A 21,591-nucleotide genomic window follows, 5' to 3' on the forward strand; every position below is an offset into this window, starting at 1 on the left:
ACAGTGGATGCCGCCCATCCTGATCCGGTTCCTGTTCCCGGCATAGTAGATGCCGCCAGTTCCGTTCCTGTTCATGGCATAGTGGATGCCGCCAGTTCCGTTCCTGTTCGCGGCACAGTGGATGCCGCCTGTCCTGATCCGGTTCCTGTTCCCAGCATAGTAGATGCCGCCAGTTCCGTTCCTGTTCCCCGCGTGAGAGATGCCATCCTGTTCCTGAGCTGAGTGCTGAAGCCACGCCGCCGAACCTCCCGGACCCGCCGCTGAGTGCCTCAGCTGCTCCGTCAGCACTCTGGGACCAGCTGTCGGCTGCTGTTGCTGCACTGCTGGAAGGTTCTGTTCCCGGCGTGGAAGATGTCACCCATCCTGACTCAGTCCCTGTCTCCGACGTGGAGGACGCAACCCGGCCAGCTCCGGTCCCTGGCAGGAGACATGTCGCTGCCGCCCGGCCGGCTCCGGTCCCCGGTACGGGAGATGACGCTGGTCAATGTATGATTTATTGAATTATTTGTGAATGTGTTTCGTTGTGGTTCATTGAATGTTTGAATGTATATTTGAATCATTTTGTTTGTTAGTTTTCCTAGCCTTAGCCCCGAGTTTTCTCTAGTCTTTTGTTAGAGCCTGATTCCCCTGTTTGCTTTTGTGTACTCTTGTTTTGTTCACTCATGTATCCCCGTGCTCTCTGTGTTGGCTCCATGACCCTGGACTATGACAATGACTCTGATTTTGGATTTGCCCATAATAAATCTCGCTCCTCTCCGCATATGCGTCTGCCTCCTTACAGCTCAATGTTACAAAATCGCATAACTTGATGGCCATGCATGCATCATAACAACATCTATTGGGAAATCTCTTAGTGATTTCCAGTACCATCATTTGGCTGGTACCATCAGTACCATCAGGCGACTGGACCTGGAGCAATTAAGTATGTCATATATAATAATTAACTATGTCATATATAATAACCATTTTACATGTGCAGCCATGTTTAATAGTGAATCCTTTATGCTGTGTGTTTCTGCAGGCTGCATGCTGGTAGAGAATTGGAGGACAGACAACATCACTGCATACCCAGGAGACTCAGTACTGCTGCCCTGCTCCTGTACTGACCCACACGCCAAACCTGAGAGTTTCACCTGGAGGAAACGCAACACAAACAGAAACACATGGAATGTGATCTCCAGTGAGAGTGAACAGTACAGAAACAGAGTTCAGCTGGGTACTGCTCACTCTCCAGGAAATCTCTCTCTACACATATCACACCTGACTGAAGAGGATGAGGGAGAATACTGGTGTTATCTTACAAACCAGAAATATAAAGACATCACACTCGCCATTAAAGGTAAAACACTGTATTTGATCCAAATCCAACTGCAAATGATAAATCCAGCTTTAAGGTTTTCTTATGTATCCACACTAGCAAAGTCTTGGTTGTCTGAGTTACTTGTAGACTTTCTGCTGTCATATTTGTTGTTGTGCTGTCATCTGTGCACATTACCAGTAACGTTTAGTTCAGTGATGGTCAAATACTCCTTTAATTGTAACAAATATCTTGTGCAGTTCAAGTAAGAATTTCTCAGGTTTTTAACACACATGATTCTTTGTTTTGGTTTTTCTGTTCCGACCCCTCGTTTGGTTTTCCTGTCACTGTTTTCATCTTTGTCTAGTTTGCATTTGTTAGTCTTTGTATAAATATCCCTTGTTTTATCTTCTTGGTTGTGGGTATCTGAATGTGCGCTCTCTCGTCCTCCCGTGAGATTATTGTTGTTTGGTAACGTTATTAGCCTGCTCGTTATTCTAGTGTTTACTGTTTAACTTCCTTCTTGGTAATGATGTGCAGACGAAGTCCTGTGAAGCGTTTGAGGTTCTTCCTTATTGTACTGCTGAAGGATTCGAAGCATTGGAGCATTGAAAGCTGGTGACAAAACAGCGACACCTGGTGGTTTTCAGAAATTATAGCAGCCATAGATTCAAAAGTGCGCAGCATTATAAACAATACAACACTGCACCGCCTTCATATGTCATAAAAAAATGGATGATCAGTAATGATGTTTAGTAATTAAATTCTGAAATAATTTCTTTAAAATCATTGTTTCCCTTTTATGTAAAAACAACAGGTTGGCGTTATGAAACGTTTACTCGCACTTTTGACTTCTATAATTAGCACATTTCCATTTTTTTTTAGTAAAAAGAAAAAGCTTCCACGTTATAGGACAGTGCCAAACTTATGAAACAGTCTCACCCTCATCCTGTGCTTCAGTGACATCTGAAGCTTCGACCATCATTAGTCACGTGTTGTTAGTAACTTTAGTGGTAATATTAATGGTAATATTAACTTTGGTGGTAATAGTAACTGATACAAGCTTCGGTACACAGTGTGATACGAGCTTCGATGCCTTAGTATTAAATGTTACATCACAATTTTATTGTTTCTGCACAGTTCCTGTATCATTTTTCTCCCTTTTTGGTGTTTCATTTAGTCAGTGTTTAGTTTGCATCATTTTGTTAATTTTGCCATTGTCTACCTGTTTTGCAAATGAAGAACTTTCATTTACATGCGTCAAGTCCTGTCTGCCTCTGCGTTACATTATCGTGTTGAAAACTGCACAGTGTGCAAATCAGTAATGTTGGTGGACCAGCTGGATCAAAATCACTAATGTGTTCTTATTTTAGATAACTTCTGTTACTGTAATTATTTACCCCTGTCCCACTTACCTACAACCAAAGGCAGAGGTGCAGGCAAAGGTTAATGCACATAAAACTACAAAATGTATCTGATTCCAAATTATTCCTGTAATTACAATTCATATTCTGAAGAGAATGCTCTACTGCATTGTCTAACGTGTTATGAGAATATGCATAACCACCTTTCTAAAATTCCTGTCTTAATACATCCTGCTTTGTCAGCAGTTCTGTCAACCTAACATAGGATTTGACCTACTAAACGTGCAGTGCAGAGATTGGATACTTTACAGGAAACTGGTGTCAGCACTCTAAATATATATAAAAATATAGCTGGCTCTTCACTTGGCCTCAATCCACCAGTGCAGAGAATTTTGACTACACTTTTGGATTTCCTGTCTCTTAATAAATTATCAGTGATTAACATCATCTGCGAGTGTCTGGACTCCATCAGTCTCATTACAAATACTACACGGAGAGCCGAGCTTCATGAGTTCAATGTAGCAAGGGGTTAATTACCATAATAGAAGAGAGGTAGATACACAATAGAATAGAATAGATATTATAATGAAACCAAATAGAATAAAATAGATATTATAATGAAACTCTAAATAAGTTACAGAAATGTGGCACAGAAAATACTTTCTAAATGTTACCTAAGTGCCAGATTGAGAGAAAGACAACATGGACATTAAAGAAGGTGAAGTGGGTGGCCAGGCCAGGAACAGTAGAGCATGTCTGCTGGGGCATCCAGGCAGAAAAAAGAGAGAGAGAAGGAGAGACAAAAATAGAATGTGACTGAGAGAGAGCATGACAGAGAGAGAGAGGGAGAGAGAGAGAGAGAGAGCACAAGCCCAAGGGAGAGATTTCTCCAAATGTACGTCTTCAGTCCACCAACTCTGCTCCAGCTCCACTCTCAGCTCTGCTCCAGCATTAACTCCATATGGTTCAGAATTTCTTTAGTCTGATCTTGATTGATCAACAGCAGAGTTTGTCCAACACTGACTAATCAAAGAGTGACCACATACGAGCAGCATCCCTGTCATAGCACATCCGAGAGGAACCCACAGCTGGTAGAGTGATTTACTGTCCTGAATAACAATTGAAGAATAACAATATCTCTGCAAGAGACCACAGATGACCACAGCAGTTGGGGCAAACAAGAACAAGACTTTATAGTTGAGAGTTTGGCCTACACATATAAATATGTTATGATTTTCTTGGTTGAAATGACATAGTATGCCATGACAAATGACGCTGTAGCTCAGTCTCTCTCAGTGTACACATATCTCAGATACCTGTATGAGGGCATTATGGAATTTGTAGTTCATGAAGCATTTATGTATAAAGTCTTGTAATTTTGCTCTTTTTTTATCTTAATTTTGTAGCTGCTTGGGTTGAGGCTTTAGATTATAATTTTCTGGAATGTCTATGGAAATACTGACCAATATGCTTCCAGATCCAAGACTGTTGAATAAATGTGTGATCACTGTTCTCCCTCTGACATATGCTGCCTGCTAAGGCATCTTATTTAGGTTCAATTTAAAGGCAGCATCAGACACTAAATCTGCAGTATAAATAATCTTTCACACCGAACACGAGAAAAATCTGCCTGGTGAAAAACCTCATTCACTTGAAGGGGCAAGAGCTTTACTTGCTTCTTTCTGAAAGAAAAGCAGCTGCTATTCTTATACTAATTATTAGAACAATGTCACAAGTAGTGTTAGCTGTTTTCTGAAGGACTACGTTCCCCAAAATTACACAATACCAAGACCGCCCATAATCCCCTCATTTTGCTCCACCCATGTGAAAACATGAGCGAGGTGGCAGTTAGATGTGACCGACGCTTAAGTCTTGATTGCTGTAGCAGCTGGAGTGCCGCAGGGTGCGGAGCAGGACGCACAGACTCCCTCGACTTTGACAGACATTTATTGATACTTAACGCTTACGACGACGGCACTCACACAACATAAACGGATAACACGAATACATGTAACACTGCCAGGAACATGACGGCAACATGAACATATACGTTTAACATGAATACACGTAGGACTAGCAACACAAACAATGACCAACACTAATGCACACACCAACAGGGGTTTAACTACACACAGACACACACAACATTAAACCAGGGGCAGGTGTGTGCCATCATGGGGGCGTGGTTACAAAACAAAAAATCACTTCAACTGCACTCGGTGGGCCATACTGCATATAGCGACTGGTCTGTACCAATAACTACTGTACTACATAAAACAAAAAAATCTATCCAGTGGCAGGATCTGCAGTTCTGCTTCTGTCTGTTTCTAGTTACATCTTCTGTTTGTATTTGTATTTCATGCCTGTAGTTAATGACTCTTGTCTTCTGTCCTGTTCTAGTCAGATATATACCCATATTACACACGACTTGTTTAGTTTCCTTATTTAGTTACTACTGCTCTCATTTGCTCTAGAGAGAGGGGGAGAAAGAGGAAGAGGGAGAGAGAGCTGGGGGAGAGAGAGAAAGGGAGGAGAGAAAGAGGGAGATAAAGAGGGCAGAGGATAGAAAGAGGGAGGGAGAGACAAGGAGAGAGAGAAGGAGGGAGGTAGAGGGTGGGAGGGAGGGAGGAGAGACAATCTAATCTATCATTATAATCAGACATTTAAATCTTATAACTTGATGGTCATACATCCACCATACCAACATCTATTGGGAAATCTCTTAGTGATTTCTAGTGCCATCATCAGTTGGCTGGTACCATCAGTACCATCAGGTGACTGGACCTGGAGCAATTAAGTATGCCATATATAATAATTAAGTATGTCATATTTAATAATAATAACGGAGTATGCCATATGTAATTATAACCATTTTACATGTACATGTGCGGCCATGTTTAATAGTGAAGGCCTTTATCCTGTGTGTTTCTGCAGGCTGCAGTTTGGCAGAGAATCAGAAGAGAGACATCACTGCATACACAGGAGACTCAGTACTGCTGCCCTGCTCCTGTACTGATCCACACGCCAAACCTGAGAGTTTCACCTGGAAGAAACACAACACAAACAGAAACTCATGGGATGTGATCTCCAATGAGAGTGAACAGTACAGAAACAGAGTTCAGCTGGGTACTGCTCACTCTCCAGGAAATCTCTCTCTACTCATATCACACCTGACTGAAGAGGATAAGGGAGACTACAGGTGTTCTTTTACAAACCAGAAATATAAAGACATCAGACTCACCGTTAAAGGTAAAACACTGTTTTTGATCCAAATCCAACTGTAAATGATAAATCCAGCTTTAAGGTTTTCTTTGGTATCCACACTAGCAAAGTCTTGGTTGTCTGCATTCCTTTTGGACTTTCAGAAACAGAGTTCAGCTGGGTACTGTTCACTCTCCAGGAAATCTCTCTCTAATCATATCACACCTGACTGAGGAAGATGAGGGAGATTACGATTGTATGCATAAGGCACCTGTTACACCTATAGAGCACTCTTAGACTATCAAAGGCTATTATACTGGAGATAGGATGAATGCTACAGATCACTGGAGTGGTGTTTTCTCACTGATGTGGCTTGGTAGGTGTTTGTTTGCAAAAGGACAGCTAAAACAAGTCCAGGGTAGATATACATTTCATCCATTTTTATAGGGGTGTATTTGTGGTTAAAGTGGTCTTGTACTTTAAAAATACTTGACTGGGATTTAAATCATGACTTAATCTTCTGGAAACAATCCATAATGTCACTGACCCTCATTTTGTCTTTCATGTTATTTCTAAAGTGTATAGTTGGACCATGACAGTATCAATAAACTGCCAGTGTAAAATTGTTTCCCAGCCACACTACATCTTATACACCCAAAGTGAGAGAAATGTCGTGTTTTTGATTCATTGCTTAGTACTAGATGTGTTCAGTTGTCCAAATAACTATTTTATCTATTTTACCTCATATTGACATTTTGATTAAATAGTCATGTGTCCTAACTACGACCATCCACAAACAGTAAGTAGGAACTGTGTGAACTGAAACCTCAAACTACTGTGGTTGAGGAAATACTGTTTTGCACTGGCACTTTGATATTGTCATAGTCAGGACATACAATTTTGATGTAAAATGTTTTACTTCACAATACTTCACAAAATGACAGAAATCCACTGTTTTTGACTTATCACCTTGTACAAGATGTGCTCCCAGTTGTCCAAATACATATGTTTTACCTAAAAATGTTATTTTTTTATACACTTTCATGAGTCCAAAATCATGTCTCCTAAGACATGATAAAGCATAAAACTGGTACAGTCACACTAGTTTGACAAAGGCTATACCCAAAAGGATAGAAGTGATCTGTTTTTGGCTCCTTACCTAGTACTAGATGTTTTCCCAATTGTCCAAAGACACATTTTACCTGAAAATGGCATTTTTCTTCATGTGTCCTGACTATGACACTGTCAATAAAGTAATAAACTGTATTTCCCAACCACAGAAGTCTAATTACAGGCTATATACCTAAATTGACAGCTTTTTGATCAACATATAAAACAAATTTAAAATATATATTTTAAATACTTTTAATACTTCATTGGGGATTTTATTTTGACATAATTTCATTTGTTTTGTGGCCGTATCACAATGCTCAAGAGGGATAATTCCATTTCATTAGTGCTAACTCTGCAATATAACATCATTACTTGGAAAGGCAACACTTCATTATAAAAATTAGTTTTTAAATAAACTTTTAAACATGCACTGATGAGCTTGTTCACCTGCCCCCCCCAGTCAGGTGCAATCACATGTCTACTAGTGTCATGAATGTAAACCACCCTGAATGTTCCTATACACATTTATAATGGGTCAGTACTGTAGCCAAACTTGCAAACACAAGTAGTACTAAAGCAGTACACCATCTTATGCTAACAAACACATGTTCCTCTCCAGGGATCTCAACAACAGAATTTACATCAAGATTTGATGGCAAGACAAGTGCAAAGGCTCCAGCTGACGCTTCCACTACTGACAGTGCAAAGACTCTGACTGACGGTAACATGCATTTACTGCATATCAACATGGTCTCCTAATATCTTAAAAAGCAATTAAAATGCATGCTGTGTAAAAACACAAACACTAACATGCACACAAATACACATAACATTTGTATAACGTTTGCCTTCAGATGTCCAAAACCCTGCTGGTGATCTATTATATATCCTCATGACTACTGCTGTGGGAGCTGTCCTCCTCCTGCTGCTGGGTCTCGTGGGGGTCTTGTGCTGGAGATACAAAGGTACACATACACACACACACACACACACACACACACACACACGCACGCACACACACACACACATATGCATGCATACAAGTTGTGGGTCACACTGTCTGGTTTTCTAATGTAGTCCAGAGACATGGACAAACGAGGCTAAGAAAGGGACAAACAGAAGAGAAGAGAGAGCAGGAGACACAGGTGAATGCTCACACACCATCCACTGTAACATAAGAAAAACAACCTCCACATCATTACTGGCACACGTCCTTCAAGGTCAAATCTTCCATGGTGTGTGTGTGTGTGTGTTTACAGGATTGTTCTGCTGTGCTTTGTTCACCTGTTCAGGTGAGTGCTACTTTGTATCTGAATACTGAGGGGGGTTCAGATGATACAATACAATTAGTACAATATAGTTAAAATAAAGGATCACATATATCACATACAGCACTTTTTTAATGTTTTTGTTTGTTTGTTTGTTTTTTTTTTTTAATAAGGAAAACCATCTTTGGGAAACACAGGTTGTGAAGTTCAGGTTTTGTTGAAGCAGTACCAAATACCTGAGCAGTTTTATACAGATAGTGTGTGGGGTTCCCTAGTTGTGTGGGGTCCATGTTGAGTTTCTGATACAAAGCAGCTCTTGATACACTGATGAACGTTTTTGATGATGGCTGTTGTGATCTCCAGTTTGAAATCAGTGGAGATGGTGGTGTGTAGGAAGCTCAGACTCCACATCACTTACTGTACTGAGTTACAAAGGGAGATGGACAGTTGTCTTATTTCAGAAATGTATCATCCATCTCTACTGCTTTTTGCATGTTGACCTCCAAGTTGTGTTCAGTGCACCACAAAGCCAGACGAGCCACTTGACTCCACTAGCAGTCAGTGTTGCTAACGAGGCCTGTTAGGGTCATTTGCTTGATGATAGCTGGAGATGCACTTGTTGGTGTAGCAGGAGAAGAGGAGGGCTGAGAGTGTCCAGCCTTGAGGAACCCCAGTGCTGATGGATAGGGGCTCTGACAGATAAGGTTCCAGGCACACAAGCTACTTTCTATCTGACAGGTAGTTGAAAATGCCCTGACAGACACAGGGTTCCACTCTCAGTTGTGTTGAAAGCAGAGCTGAAGTCTACAAACATGACTCTGTCATAGGATCCTAGAAGGTCCAGATGAGTACAGACATAGCGTTGATTGTGACTGTGCATAGTGCAGATTGCTCTGTATGCAAACTATATCAGTCCAAGGAGGTGGGAGTGATGGACTTGACGTAAAACAGAACCAGCTTCTCGAAGCATTTCATGACTACTGATGTTAAAGCTTCTGACCTGTAGGTATTAAGGCGGGTTATATTGTCCTTCTTTGGACAAGGATTATTTACCACTAAATTCTACCTGTGTTTCACTTCACCTGTGCCCTTATGGAGCACAGCTCTTATCACTGCATTCATATGAAAACGGAGACATCTTCTGGACATGTACCAGTGATTTCACACCATATATAGGATATTGTTGTTGCCCTTTGCATGATGGTCATAGGTGCATAAAGGTAATTGGTGCATTTCAATTGTGCATTTGTGTGCATGTATAGACTCCTATATACAGTATTTTTGTGAAAGTGTGTTTTAGTGTTTACACAAGTTTGTCTAATTTCCCATTTCTGTGTTTCTACAGGAAGATTCAAGTGTCCTAAATGCAATTGTAAATCCAGAAATGAAATGCAAAACAGCAAAAGAACAGGTGTGCATCATACTGAATGTGTGTTTTGTAAACATGTGTGTTATGTAATAATTGTTAATGTGTTATTCCTACAGGATGATGTCACTTACTCCACTGTAGTATACAGTCAGAAAACCAAACCAGCGTCCACTCCAATGGATAATGCAGATTATACAGAATATGCCAGCATCAAATTAAATTCAAATTAAACACACATGCACACACACACACACACACACACACACACACACACACACACACACACACAAATGCAATCAAGCAAATGGACAAAAAACAAACATACAAAAACATGTATGGTAGCCATTAAATATCAAGTATCTTATTTGTTTCATCACTGTAAATGCCTCATTAGTTAATCGGCTGAAAGGTCATTTTAATACTGTGAATTGTTAGCTTTTTTGCATGTAATTTATTTAGTGGTAGTGCTTTTGGCTTTAATGAAATAAAAAATGATGTGTAAATGTTCACGGTACGGCCCCTCCTCCCAGATGTGTGTGTGGGTGTGTGTGTGTGTGTGTTCATGCATATGGCCATGCCCTCCCCGTGTTTCACGCCTGCTCCTTGTTTTGTGTCGTTACTGTGCCTGTATATAACTTTACTGTTTAGTAGTTTATGTTGTCGGTGACTGACCATGTATTAGCCTATGTGCTACATTGTCTGTTGTCTGGTGTTAATAAACGTAACTTTTGTCGGCTCGTTCATGCGTCCTGCCTAGCCTCCTACCTAGAGTTGTATAGCCTGCACTGTATAGATGAACAACTGTTCAATTAATTTTTATTTAGGTTCAATTAAAATTCAGTTATATTACATTGTAAAGCTATAAATGAGACACTGCAGTTCCTGAGGCGCTTTAATAAAACTATGAATGAGTACACTGCAACTTAACAGAAAATAAGACAAATTCAAAATAAATGTCAACAAGCAACAAGCAACACTTGGAATAATATATATATATATATAGAGAGAGAGAGAGAGAGAGAGAGAGAGTTGTGTTTCAAATAATAGTAGTCCAACATGACTAATCATATCAATCACTGTTTTTGGTAGAAATTATATTACTACATGGTAAATAATTTACCAGTAGGTGTAGCAGAGTCATAGAAAACCATCACACCCAACATTCATGATATGCATGCTCCTGAGGTTGTGTAATTGAATAATTAATTGAAACGGGTGTGTTCAAAATAATAACTGGAGTTCAGTTAGTGAGGTCATTCCTTCTGTGAAAAAACAGATGTCAATCAGGTGGCCTTTATTTAAAGATGAAGCCAACACATGTACATGCATTTCTCTCTGAAAATCTGAGAAAAATGGGTCGTTCCAGACATTGTTCAGAAGAACAGTGTACTTTGATTAAAACTTTGATTGGAGAAGGGAAAACATATAAAGAAGTGAAAATGATATAAAGAAAATGTTAGGCTGCTCAGCTAAAATGATCCCCAATGCTTTAAAATAGAAAACAAAACCAGAGAGATGTGGAAGAAAACGGAAGACTACCATTTGAATGGACTGAAGAATAGCCAGTATGGCAAAGACTCAGCCAATGATCAGCTCCAGGGTGATCAAAGACAGTCTGAAGTTACCTGTGAGTACTGTGACAATTAGAAGACGCCTGTGTGAAGCTAATCTATCAGCAAGAAGCCCCCGCAAAGTCCCACTGTTAAAAAAAGGACATGTGCTAAAGAGGTTACAATTTGCCAAAGAACACATGGACTGGCCTAAAGAGAAATGAAGAAACGTTTTGTGGACTGATGAAAGTAAGATTGTTCTTTTTGGATCCAAGAGCCGCAGACAGTTTGTCAGATGACCCCCAAACACTGAATTCAAGCCACAGTACACTCTGAAGACAGTGAAGCATGGTGGTGCACGCATCATGATATGGGGATGTTTCTCTTATTATGGTGTCGGGCCTATTTATCGCATACCAGGGATCATGGATCAGTTTGCATATATCAAAATACTTGAAGAGGTCATGTTGCCTTATGCTGAAGAGGAAATGCCCTTGAAATGGAGGTTTCAACAAGACAACGACCCAAAACACACCAGTAAGCGAGCAGCATCTTGGTTCCAGACCAACAAAATTAAAGTTACGGAGTGGCCAGCCCAATCCCCGGACCTTAATCCGATAGAAAACTTGAGGGGGGACATCAAAAATTCTGTTTCTGAGGCGAAACCAAGAAATGGAGAGGAACTGTGGAAAGTTGTCAAAGCATCCTGGGCTGGAATACCTGTTTACAGCAGCCAGAAGTTGGTCGACTCCATGCAACACAGATGTGAAGCAGTTCTCAGAAACAGTAGTTATACAACTAAATATTAGTTTAGTGATGCACAACAACGCTAAATCCTAAAGATTTTTCAGTTTATACAGTAAATATTTGAGTTTGTGAAGAAAAAATGCTAAATGATTACACATGACATCCACTTATTTATTTGAATAGAAGAAGTCAGATGCTGCAACTCCCCCTGACCTTGGGGAAGATCTCAACCCAGATCAGGGACGGTTGCAGCATGTTACATATACATTATTTTTACGTTTGCTTTTTGCCTCATCGTAACTGATCCCTTGGCTGCAGGCTTCTCTCTTTTTTTAGGAAGTGGGAATAAGATTGGTGTGAGAGATGGTGAAGTCCAGGTCCAATGGCCCTGACTATATATGAGACTCTTCCCAGAATACTGAAGGGAACTCCTCAAAATACTGAAGGCCTCCTCCTCACTTTTGGTGTAGCCTACTGAAAACAAAGTGAACACAATGTCTGCTTTTATATGATTTATTCACTTATTCACGTTATGCCACCCCCCGCACGCAGGTATAAGAAAATACAAATATTTTGTTTGTTGTGATGGCCCAAGTGCCACAAGGCAAGGCGCAGGAAGCACAGACGTCTCTTGACGAAGACATGCATTTATTAAATGAGCAGTAATGCCAACCTGAGCACGAACATAGACCGACAACCACTGCAGTGACAGATGTGTTTAAATACGTTCATAAATGATGCATGTACAAAGGGGCAGATGTGCTGGACTGAACTAACAGCACTTAGGGAGTCATTTGGGGTCCATCCCACTGGGCCACCACATCTCTGTGACAACGGACCGAGCCAACTTAAGTAAGAATGATGACATTTTCACTTATAATGTGAGACTGTTAAGGAAGAAAGAGGACACACCAAATGACTTTTAAAAACTTATAAAACCCTACTGCCTCCCTATATTTGTTGTGTGTGTTGGGGATAGAAGTTTGTCAAAGCTTCATTTGAATACACTTCATCTCCACTGTAACTGTAGTTGTCAGAACATTCAGTAGACTGTATAGAAGAGTGTGTACGGTGTGTATCAGCAGTCCTGCTTTAGCTGTGTGTAGTGTGTGTGGAACTCAGTAAGAATGCAGGTGTGTGTTTATCTGCTCCTTGCTGCTGATGGTGAGTGTGACTTTCTCTCTACATCTGTAGATCATCAAATATCTACTCAGTAGCTACTTTATAAGAAACACTGAAAACATCTAATAGGAGTCCAGTTAGAGACGACATGTCATATATTTCTGATAACGTATAAGAGGCACTCCATGTTATCTGAACATATAAGGTAGAATTTGAACAATTACAATTTGCTGTTTAGACTGCCATCAGTCATAAAACCAAATCTTGAAATCAATGTATTATTGTGGTGCAGTTAAATCTCATGCATATCACCTGCAGCACTCAGGCTGCTGCCCTGTTCCTGCACTGATATACACACCAGAGCTGAGAGCTTCACCTGGTATAAATACAACACAAACAGAAACACATGGGAAGTGATCTCCAGTGAGAGTGAACAGTACAGAAACAGAGTTCATACTTATAACTGACCACACTTTTCTATTCTTGCAGAGGCTCCATATAAACCTGTAACTCTTACTCCAGTGGACACTGACACATCAAGTCCAACAGCTTCAACTAAACCTACTACAACAATGACGTCTCCAAATGGTTAGAAGTTATTAATTTCATCAACTACTACTGATGGTAAGATTCATTTGTTTAATAGTATTCTCCAATCAACACCATAAATGATTCCCCACTAAATACTACTACTACTAACAATGATAATAGTAAGTGACATCAACAATTCATTTCTTAATGCAAGTTACTTCATATAGGATACTGTAAGGGTTGGCACCAGGCCAAGGCCCCCTCCGGCCACCAGAGGGAGGCCTCAAGTCAACCACACCACTAATCAGGTTTAACACCCAACAGCTGGGTTAGACCTTATAAAAGCCCCGTGACCCAGTCATTCAGTGCTGGGTATTTGCTAAAGTTTTGATCCAAGCTCCTAGCCACTAGCTTTGGGTATTGAAGTCTGTGAGCCCTCGTTCTACACCTCACTTCTTGTCTGTGAGGATGTTTGTGTTTTTATGTGTCCTCTCCCCTCTCCAGTTTTCCATCTGGAGTCTGTCTCTCTCCCAAGGCTTCCCTTAGCCATTCAAGTTCCTCCCTGTTTTCTGGTTTTGTTTGGGAAGTTTTAGTTTGGTTTTCCTCAGTGCATCGGGGTTTCCATTTTTTCCTGTCTTGTCCTTTGTTCTCCCTTTTTCCATGCTCGGCATGGTGTTTAGTTATTTATCTTTTGTTTTACCTAATCCAAGATCTAACTGTTCTGCACAGGGGCCCACCATTGTTAAAAGCGTGGTTGCTTACCCAGTAGGCTATTGGTCTCATTACTTAGGTGACCTGGGTTCAAGCCTGCCTTACAGATGTGTTCTTGAACTGCTTTACAGATGATCTTTCCTACAAAGGGCCATATTTATAGATACTTTAGGAATGTTTCCCAGCATTCATACCTGACTCTTCACTGCCTCCTACTTTTCAAACCCCTATTAATATGATCATTTCATATTCATTCATGTTGTGTTTATGGCCTGATTATATATAATCTTGCATTCAGAATGTGATTGTGTTTATTTTTGATGAGGTGTGACGTTTGGTTGTTAGATTGTAGATTGTTTGTTTTGTGTTGTTTTTTCATGGTGCTTTTATTACCCAGTTTGATTTGTTAAACTACCCTTCAGGAATTTCTGCTCAAGCTTACCGTGGCCTGCACAGTGTTGTATTCCCAGAGCTTGAAGAGCTGAAGACAGACCTGGTAGCTGTGAAAGAAACACACCACCTAAAGGTGGCAGGTTATGGTGAGACTGATGAAGACATTGAAGACCCATATGAGGATGTTGCCACGGATGCCTCAACAGATGATGAATTCTAGACTCCATCCTGTCCACTGCACTTACCACATTTATTTGAAATCTGTATGCCTATATAATACATGTAATGATGTTTTTTATCCTTGTCTCTTTGTAGCTAGGTTGTTTGGTTGGGTGTTCTTTATAAGATATAAGAAACATTTTTAAAGTTATGCTAACCTTTTTTTCTTTTCAGCAGTAATTAACCTTTGTGAAGATGTGATCAAAACGTTGTGTTATAAAGCATATATTGGAATAACCCCTGTAAAACCATGTGCAGGTTATTTTGGGGCTACAATCCTGCACTTTTAAAAAATAGATTTTTAAAAAATAATAAACCATTTGAATCAGTAATGAATGGAGCATTTCATTCTGTTTGTCTAGTTTCTCAATTTCATAATATAAGCATATATTATGCAAGAAAGTGTTTGCATAACTGTGTAGCCTTGGTACTGAAACACCAGAGTAAAGATAAGCCTTGTTTTGTTGAACATTGTATTGTGATCAATAAGCCTAATTTTCAGTTAAAATTGTATAATTTCTTAAGAATTTATTATTATAGTTGTTGTTTAGGTTGCATTTTGATCCTTAATGAGTGTTCAAATGACTTTGGATTATAACGAACACAGAGTGAGTGAATTGTACCTATGTGGAATGATTACTAATTAATTAATATATAGTTTACATGTATAGGTTATATTTACTTTATTTATTTAGATTTTTTAATCTGAGCCTGATAAAAATGATAGCATAAAGAGGGGGAAATTATTTTAAAATGTGATTTATAATATGAGACTATAATGTCATTTCAGCTGCACTTTTTTCATTGTTCTAAACAGCCACTGAACAGAATTTAGCGCTCCATTATGTCATAATTTGTGTCATTCTATTTCTGACCCCAGATCAGTTTATTGAGTGGATTTGCCGATGACGATCATTTTAGACAAAACATCAACAGAGACTACAAATAATTCTTCACGCATAAGAGGTACTGAGAAACGAAAACAAAACGTAAGTAAAATTTAGTTTTATCTACAAAGGTAGATACTAAATATTTGATAAGGGAATCGTATTATAAACAAATAGCCAATATGCGAATTTAAAATGAGAACACACATTTTAATGATAGAGAACTTGTGACTGAACGGAGAACTAATTAGCGGGCTGATAGTGAGCTCCCCGCCCCACTAGTCACGTGGTACGGCCCGCCGCCTGCAGTGGGAGTTCATGGTCTTGTGTGAAACCACGACTATGTAGTCACACACACCTGTACCGGGTTATTCTCCTAATGTCTGTGTGTGTTTATCCCCCGGTTGGTGTGTGTATCCCTGTCGGTCTGTGTTCGCTAATGTTCACGTACGTGGTGCACTTTGTGTTTGTAAGCTGTGTTCAACGTTGCTCATGTTCATCTTGCCTGTTTCGTGTGAGCGCCACTGTGTTCGTTATTCGTGTTCGTCTAATAAACGTCTGTCTACGTCAAGCGAGTTTGTGGGACCTGCGGCACTCGGGCCGTCACAGCTGTTTAATTTCACGGACCGCACAAATATTTTAAAATGCGGAATAAGTGAGTAGAGAGTGAACTAACAAAAGGAAACCTTGATAAATAAAAGGACGTAGCTGAAAATATTCGGGTAACCGAACTCCATTAGATGAAATACGTTGACTGAGACAAGGGAAAGTGACTTATGGGCTTGTTTTAGAAAAGCCTCTGTAAGACCACGAGTGTGGCCGTTATGCACTGTCGGACAACAGGCAAACTTTGATTCACATTTATTAACATTTGTAGAAGGAATTGAGCTACAGGTGGCCATTTGTCCTGTTACATAATAACTGTATATAAATATATAAAGTCTACAGGCTCTGATTTTTCATTTCCATATAAAGATATGAAACTGGGGTACAAAGGTAATCCTGTGCACAAATGCATGTAAAATAAGCCTTGTTTTATAGAAAATTGTGTTGTAATCAAAGCCTAATTTTCATTTCAAATTCAATTACTTCTTAGGAATAAATATTTAATTCTTAAAAATTCAAGTTTTTTATTTTTAAATGTCCAAAAACACATGCAAACTTTTTAAAAGAAAGTAAACAGCTTTATTATCGTTCCGTACAATAGAGCTTTCTTCTGCCCTTTCTAGATGCCAAGGGACAACTTAATTACTAATATTATCACCAGAAGCCAGAAGAGTCATAGATACTCTGCTCCCATTGCTTGGTTTAAGCAACATTACTGTGCCAATCTGGGGGAAAGTGTGAGTGTCTACATCTTTTTACTGCATCCACAGTTTTATTTATTTTGCCTTCACAATTCCCTGACTTGTACACATGGCAATCCAAAATATGCTGTCCATTAGTGGAGTTTCCACTGCCCAGGTGGGGTCAATGGATGATTCATTTCCTTTACAATTCATCACTGATTATTTCTCATTTCTCACCCAAGAAACAGGAGGACTGTAAGGAGGTTCGTACCATCCGGAGCAGAACTGCTGAACACTTTATGATCACAGAGTCAACGGGAGAGATTTGCTCTTTGGACCACAGCACCCATGTAGAAGGTGCAGATGTACTTTCTTGCATAAATCTAGCTTTCCATTAAGAACACACAGTAAGACATGATGTTTGTTCACTTTAAATATGTGCCTGTACTTTATGTAATTGCATTTTTATTGATTTTTGGGGGAAAATAAACATCTGTAGATGTAAGAGAGGATCTGGGTGGAGTAGGGGAATCTATTACAGAGGCAGTCAAAGTGGAGAACACCCCAGCTGGTGAGTAGCATCAAAGCACCACATCAATAATCAGAGTTTACATACATCCACTCCATGGACACCAGTTTAAAAATTCTACTTTTATTTCAAATATAAAGGCTCAGAATGCAAGAAGTTGAAGAGAGTACGCATCTTCTTCAGACAAGCATGGCAGGCTATAAAAAGCACCTTGTCCTGTGCCAAGCGCTCCAACAAAATTAGCCCTACTCTTTAACTTTTCCCATCTTTTTTTACCAATTTATTTTGTATTTCTTTTTTCCCTTCATTTTCCCCAGCCTGTCTTTTCATTTTCTGAAATAACATGTTTTGACTTTTTGATTTATTTTTAATTAATAAACTTTACTTCATGCAAAGATTTTGTCTGTTTGCATTCATATTTTTCATTCTAAGACCAGCCAGGTTATGATTCTAAATTTGGCCAAATAAATCTTGAATGATTCAACTCACTTTAATAACATTTTTAGATTATCAAATATATGTACAGTTTCATGTCACTCACCTTTAGTGAGAGGAAGTACAGTAAAGAGAAAACACAAACTGAGCATCCTTGTCTCTATGGAAACACCACTGACCTCCCAGCACACACTGACAACTCTACAACCAGATCTCCACTACCACTGTGGACACACACTGACTCCAGAACTCTCACATCATTACTTCAGTACTCCAGACCCTAATGTCCACCCAGCAGAGAGGAACTGGGAACAAATGAACTTGGCCAGAGCTCTTATGTTTCTTTTCAAGTTCACATCACCAGCTTTACGGAGACATACAAAACCACACACAGTGCCATCATGTCCTTTGACTGTGAGGACTCTGGTTGTTTCTTCTTTTGTGATGTATCCCACAACCCCACACTGACCATAATGCTGAATCTGTGAAACCATATAGGAGACACACATGCTCATTATAAAGCAAAGGGGGTGGAGTCTGATGTAGAGGAGAGAAACAAACAGACATATTATCCCCTCACTCTTATTCTCAAACTCCTCTTTCTAAGTTTAACTCTATAAACTGCATTTTAAAACTATAATCACCTCAAAGCTTGCACACATACACATTTTTGCATAACTTTTTTTCATGGCATGAGATATTTCATGTTTGCACTGTCTTATGATGTCCTGTGTATTTAATCTTTTAATCATTGCATCATTTATGTTTTATTGATAAATATTATACACAGTGACTACTGAATGTTGTCTGCTCTATGTCTTCAGAGTTTATAAGCATGCAAACATACACACACACCCACACACACACACATTTCTAGATAGTGAGAGGACCTGCTTTTTGTTTGGTTTTTCAGTTTCCACATCACAATAATTTGTTGTGGACCATGGCTTATGTAGAAAAGGTCTTTAAGATTTTTTGTGAGTAATATGAAGTTCTGAATTTACTGAATGAGTCAAAAACAAACAACAAAAACCTGCATTACTCACAATAAGAACCTATTTGAACTTTGATAAACTCTATTAATCAGCCTTTGAACATAGATATGGTTTGGGTAGTACATGAGCAGTCCCTTTTCTCAGTGAAGTACTGACATCTCTCCTCACAGTACACAATATTCCCCAAATTATCAGTAACCATACCAGTCCTACACATACTAAACCTGTTTTGTACTAAATTAAATTCAAACTGGACCTGCCATTGAAAACACACTGGAGCCTAGTCCTAGTTTTAGTTTGTGTTTAAAACATCACCCTATATCCCAATTTCATGTTAGAATAGACCCAGCAGTCAGAGTTGTGCTGTTTTGATTATTACACTACACTTTACAGAATAAATGTAGTACTATTTCTAGCTAGAAACCACTGATAAGCCTGTCATGGCATAAGGCAAGAAATAGACTAGAAGGAAACTGAGCTTGTGAGTGTGTGACAACAGTTCAGCTGCAGAGGTGCAGAAGCAGCACGGTTGTCACTTCTGGTCTAAAATGGGCTTTAGACTCTGATCTGGTATCCACTGCCCACTGGTTGGAACTGTGAGAAATGAAACCACAGCAGACATCAGACATCCTGAGCTCTCAGACCAGAACAGTCTCCTCCTTCTTCTTGGGCGTTTATAAGGTGTTTTGAGAGCAAAATGTTTATTGACTTTAAAAACTGTACATATTCACATTAAGATGCCATACACATATCAAATACTTTTCTACCACAATTTAGTCCACAAACCATATTTTTCTCACTCCACTAATAGATTAAGAACACTGCTGTAAAAGTGGAGCCTGTATGTTATATTTGATGTATTCACTGAGCTGAGTTATTTCATGACACAAGTATTTACATGAAAGTAGGGTCATACACTGACCATGACTGCAGACATTAGCATTAGGGTATTTATACAGCAGGAGACAAACAGGGAATATCTGGGAACAATTACTGGGAGGGGTAAGAGACAAAACTCACATGAGACACATGTCAAGGGGCAGAGCAGGGGAGGAGCTACAAACTAAAACATACAAAAGCACATGGAGACAAAGACGTACTAAAGCAATAACATGTAATTGTCTTCTACTCTTTACTACAGTGTAGCCTATAGAAACATATAACAGGAAATATAGGACAATTATATTTTAACTATATTAAAAAGTACACAGACTTCATAAGATGGAATCATACAATATGCAGAAATATTTAATAATTATTTGTTAAGCAAACATTTTTCCAGTTACCTGAAAAAAGTCAGCTCACTTAAATAACATTTTTATATTAACAAATAATTGTACAATTTCATGCAATTCAGCATTAAAAGAGAATTTCACACTCACCTTTAGTGAAGAGAAGACATAAACTCAGTAGCATTGTCACTATGGAAACACCACTAACCTCCCAGCACACACTGACAACTCTACACCCAGAACTCCACTACCACTGTGGACACACACTGACTCCAGAGCTCAGTCCAGAACTCTCAGCTGTACTTCACTGAAGTCCACAAGGACTTCACTAAAGTAATATGGTGTCTTGTGAGTCCTGAGAACACCTGAGGTCTGTTTTTTCATTGTGTAGTTTCACAGAGCCCACAGGGCTCCTGGTGCCTCTGTGAACTAGACATGCATGTTGTGGTTTCAGTGTGGGTGTGTCTGTGGGGGAAGAAATAGGAGGCTTGAGAAACCACCAGAAGGCTGAAAAAGCCTCCTTGTTGACAACTTGCTGTTAAAGCAGCCATGTAACACAGCCAGTCTACTGGTGGACAAAATCTGCATACGCTACTTATAGTGTAGTATAGTGTAAAATACATAAATACAGCAAACATCATACAGCATAAATACATAAAATCAGCAATAGTGGGGTTGTTTTTTGGTAATGAATGGTGTTTCAAACTATGGATGTTTATGTCCCCTCCACCACAAATCCTTTTTTCTTGTATTAAAGTGTAAACATTTGTATTATTCTATTTATTGTGTATTTGAAAGATATTTGACAAGCCAGTTAAACAGAGCCTGGGTGATCAGTTATAATTAGACTCTGCCTTTGATATGAGCCGTTACACTTAATACTAAAAGCTGCTGGTTAAAACCACAAGGACCAAAACCACGACTAACAGCTCGCTCAGTCCACGTGTGCTTCTAAAAACAGCTCAGCTAGCACAGAGGTTCTAAATTCAGTCATTGTGGTCCACAGAAACATCATTATTTCTCATGTTCCTGTGCTTCATACACCTTCACTTGGGCCCAATCACATTTCACCCCTTGACCCTACCACTTAGCCCTGGCCCTCCATATGCGGTGTTCATGAGTAGGGGTTGGGTGTCTGATAGAGGGCTAGGGTGAGGTCTTAGGGCTAAATGGCCCTACTGAGGGTTTCAGAGTCTCACTCCAAATTGAGTGTTAGGATAAATTTCTCAGAATCCCTTGTGAATCATTGAAAAATTCTTTTGTAACTCAATCCCAAGGGGCAAGATGACACTTGAAAACAAGGAGTAGGAGGAAAAATGAGAGGGGATTGGGCCTTGGT

General features: G+C 39.5%; 1 protein-coding gene and 1 long non-coding RNA gene across 2 annotated transcripts; both read left to right on the forward strand.

Moving 5' to 3' along the window:
• The first annotated feature begins 730 nt into the window (after positions 1-730).
• On the forward strand, positions 731-7,734 carry LOC145643444 (cell surface A33 antigen-like). Its single transcript, XM_081694697.1, has 4 exons — positions 731-922; positions 1,022-1,339; positions 5,596-5,910; positions 7,595-7,734. Exons 2-4 carry the CDS (start codon positions 1,027-1,029, stop codon positions 7,732-7,734), a joined length of 768 nt encoding a protein of 255 aa, XP_081550823.1. The 5' UTR covers positions 731-922; positions 1,022-1,026.
• Positions 7,735-8,209: 475 nt separating this feature from the next.
• Positions 8,210-10,337, forward strand: LOC145660244 (uncharacterized). The gene is made up of 3 exons (XR_014126468.1): positions 8,210-8,267; positions 9,589-9,654; positions 9,729-10,337. It is a non-coding gene; the product is annotated as an uncharacterized LOC145660244 (long non-coding RNA).
• Positions 10,338-21,591: the final 11,254 nt, after the last annotated feature.

Source organism: Electrophorus electricus, chromosome 2 (assembly GCF_041902795.1).
Source record: "Electrophorus electricus isolate QZ-2024a chromosome 2, ASM4190279v1, whole genome shotgun sequence".
NCBI lineage: Eukaryota > Metazoa > Chordata > Actinopteri > Gymnotiformes > Gymnotidae > Electrophorus > Electrophorus electricus.

Coding starts and splice junctions, on each gene's coding strand:
- LOC145643444 (XM_081694697.1), top strand. CDS start 1,027: ATGCTGGTAGAGAATTGGAGGACAGACAACATCACTGCATACCCAGGA. Junction 1,340..5,595: donor CATCACACTCGCCATTAAAG/GTAAAACACTGT, acceptor GTGTTTCTGCAG/GCTGCAGTTTGGCAGAGAAT. Junction 5,911..7,594: donor CATCAGACTCACCGTTAAAG/GTAAAACACTGT, acceptor GTTCCTCTCCAG/GGATCTCAACAACAGAATTT.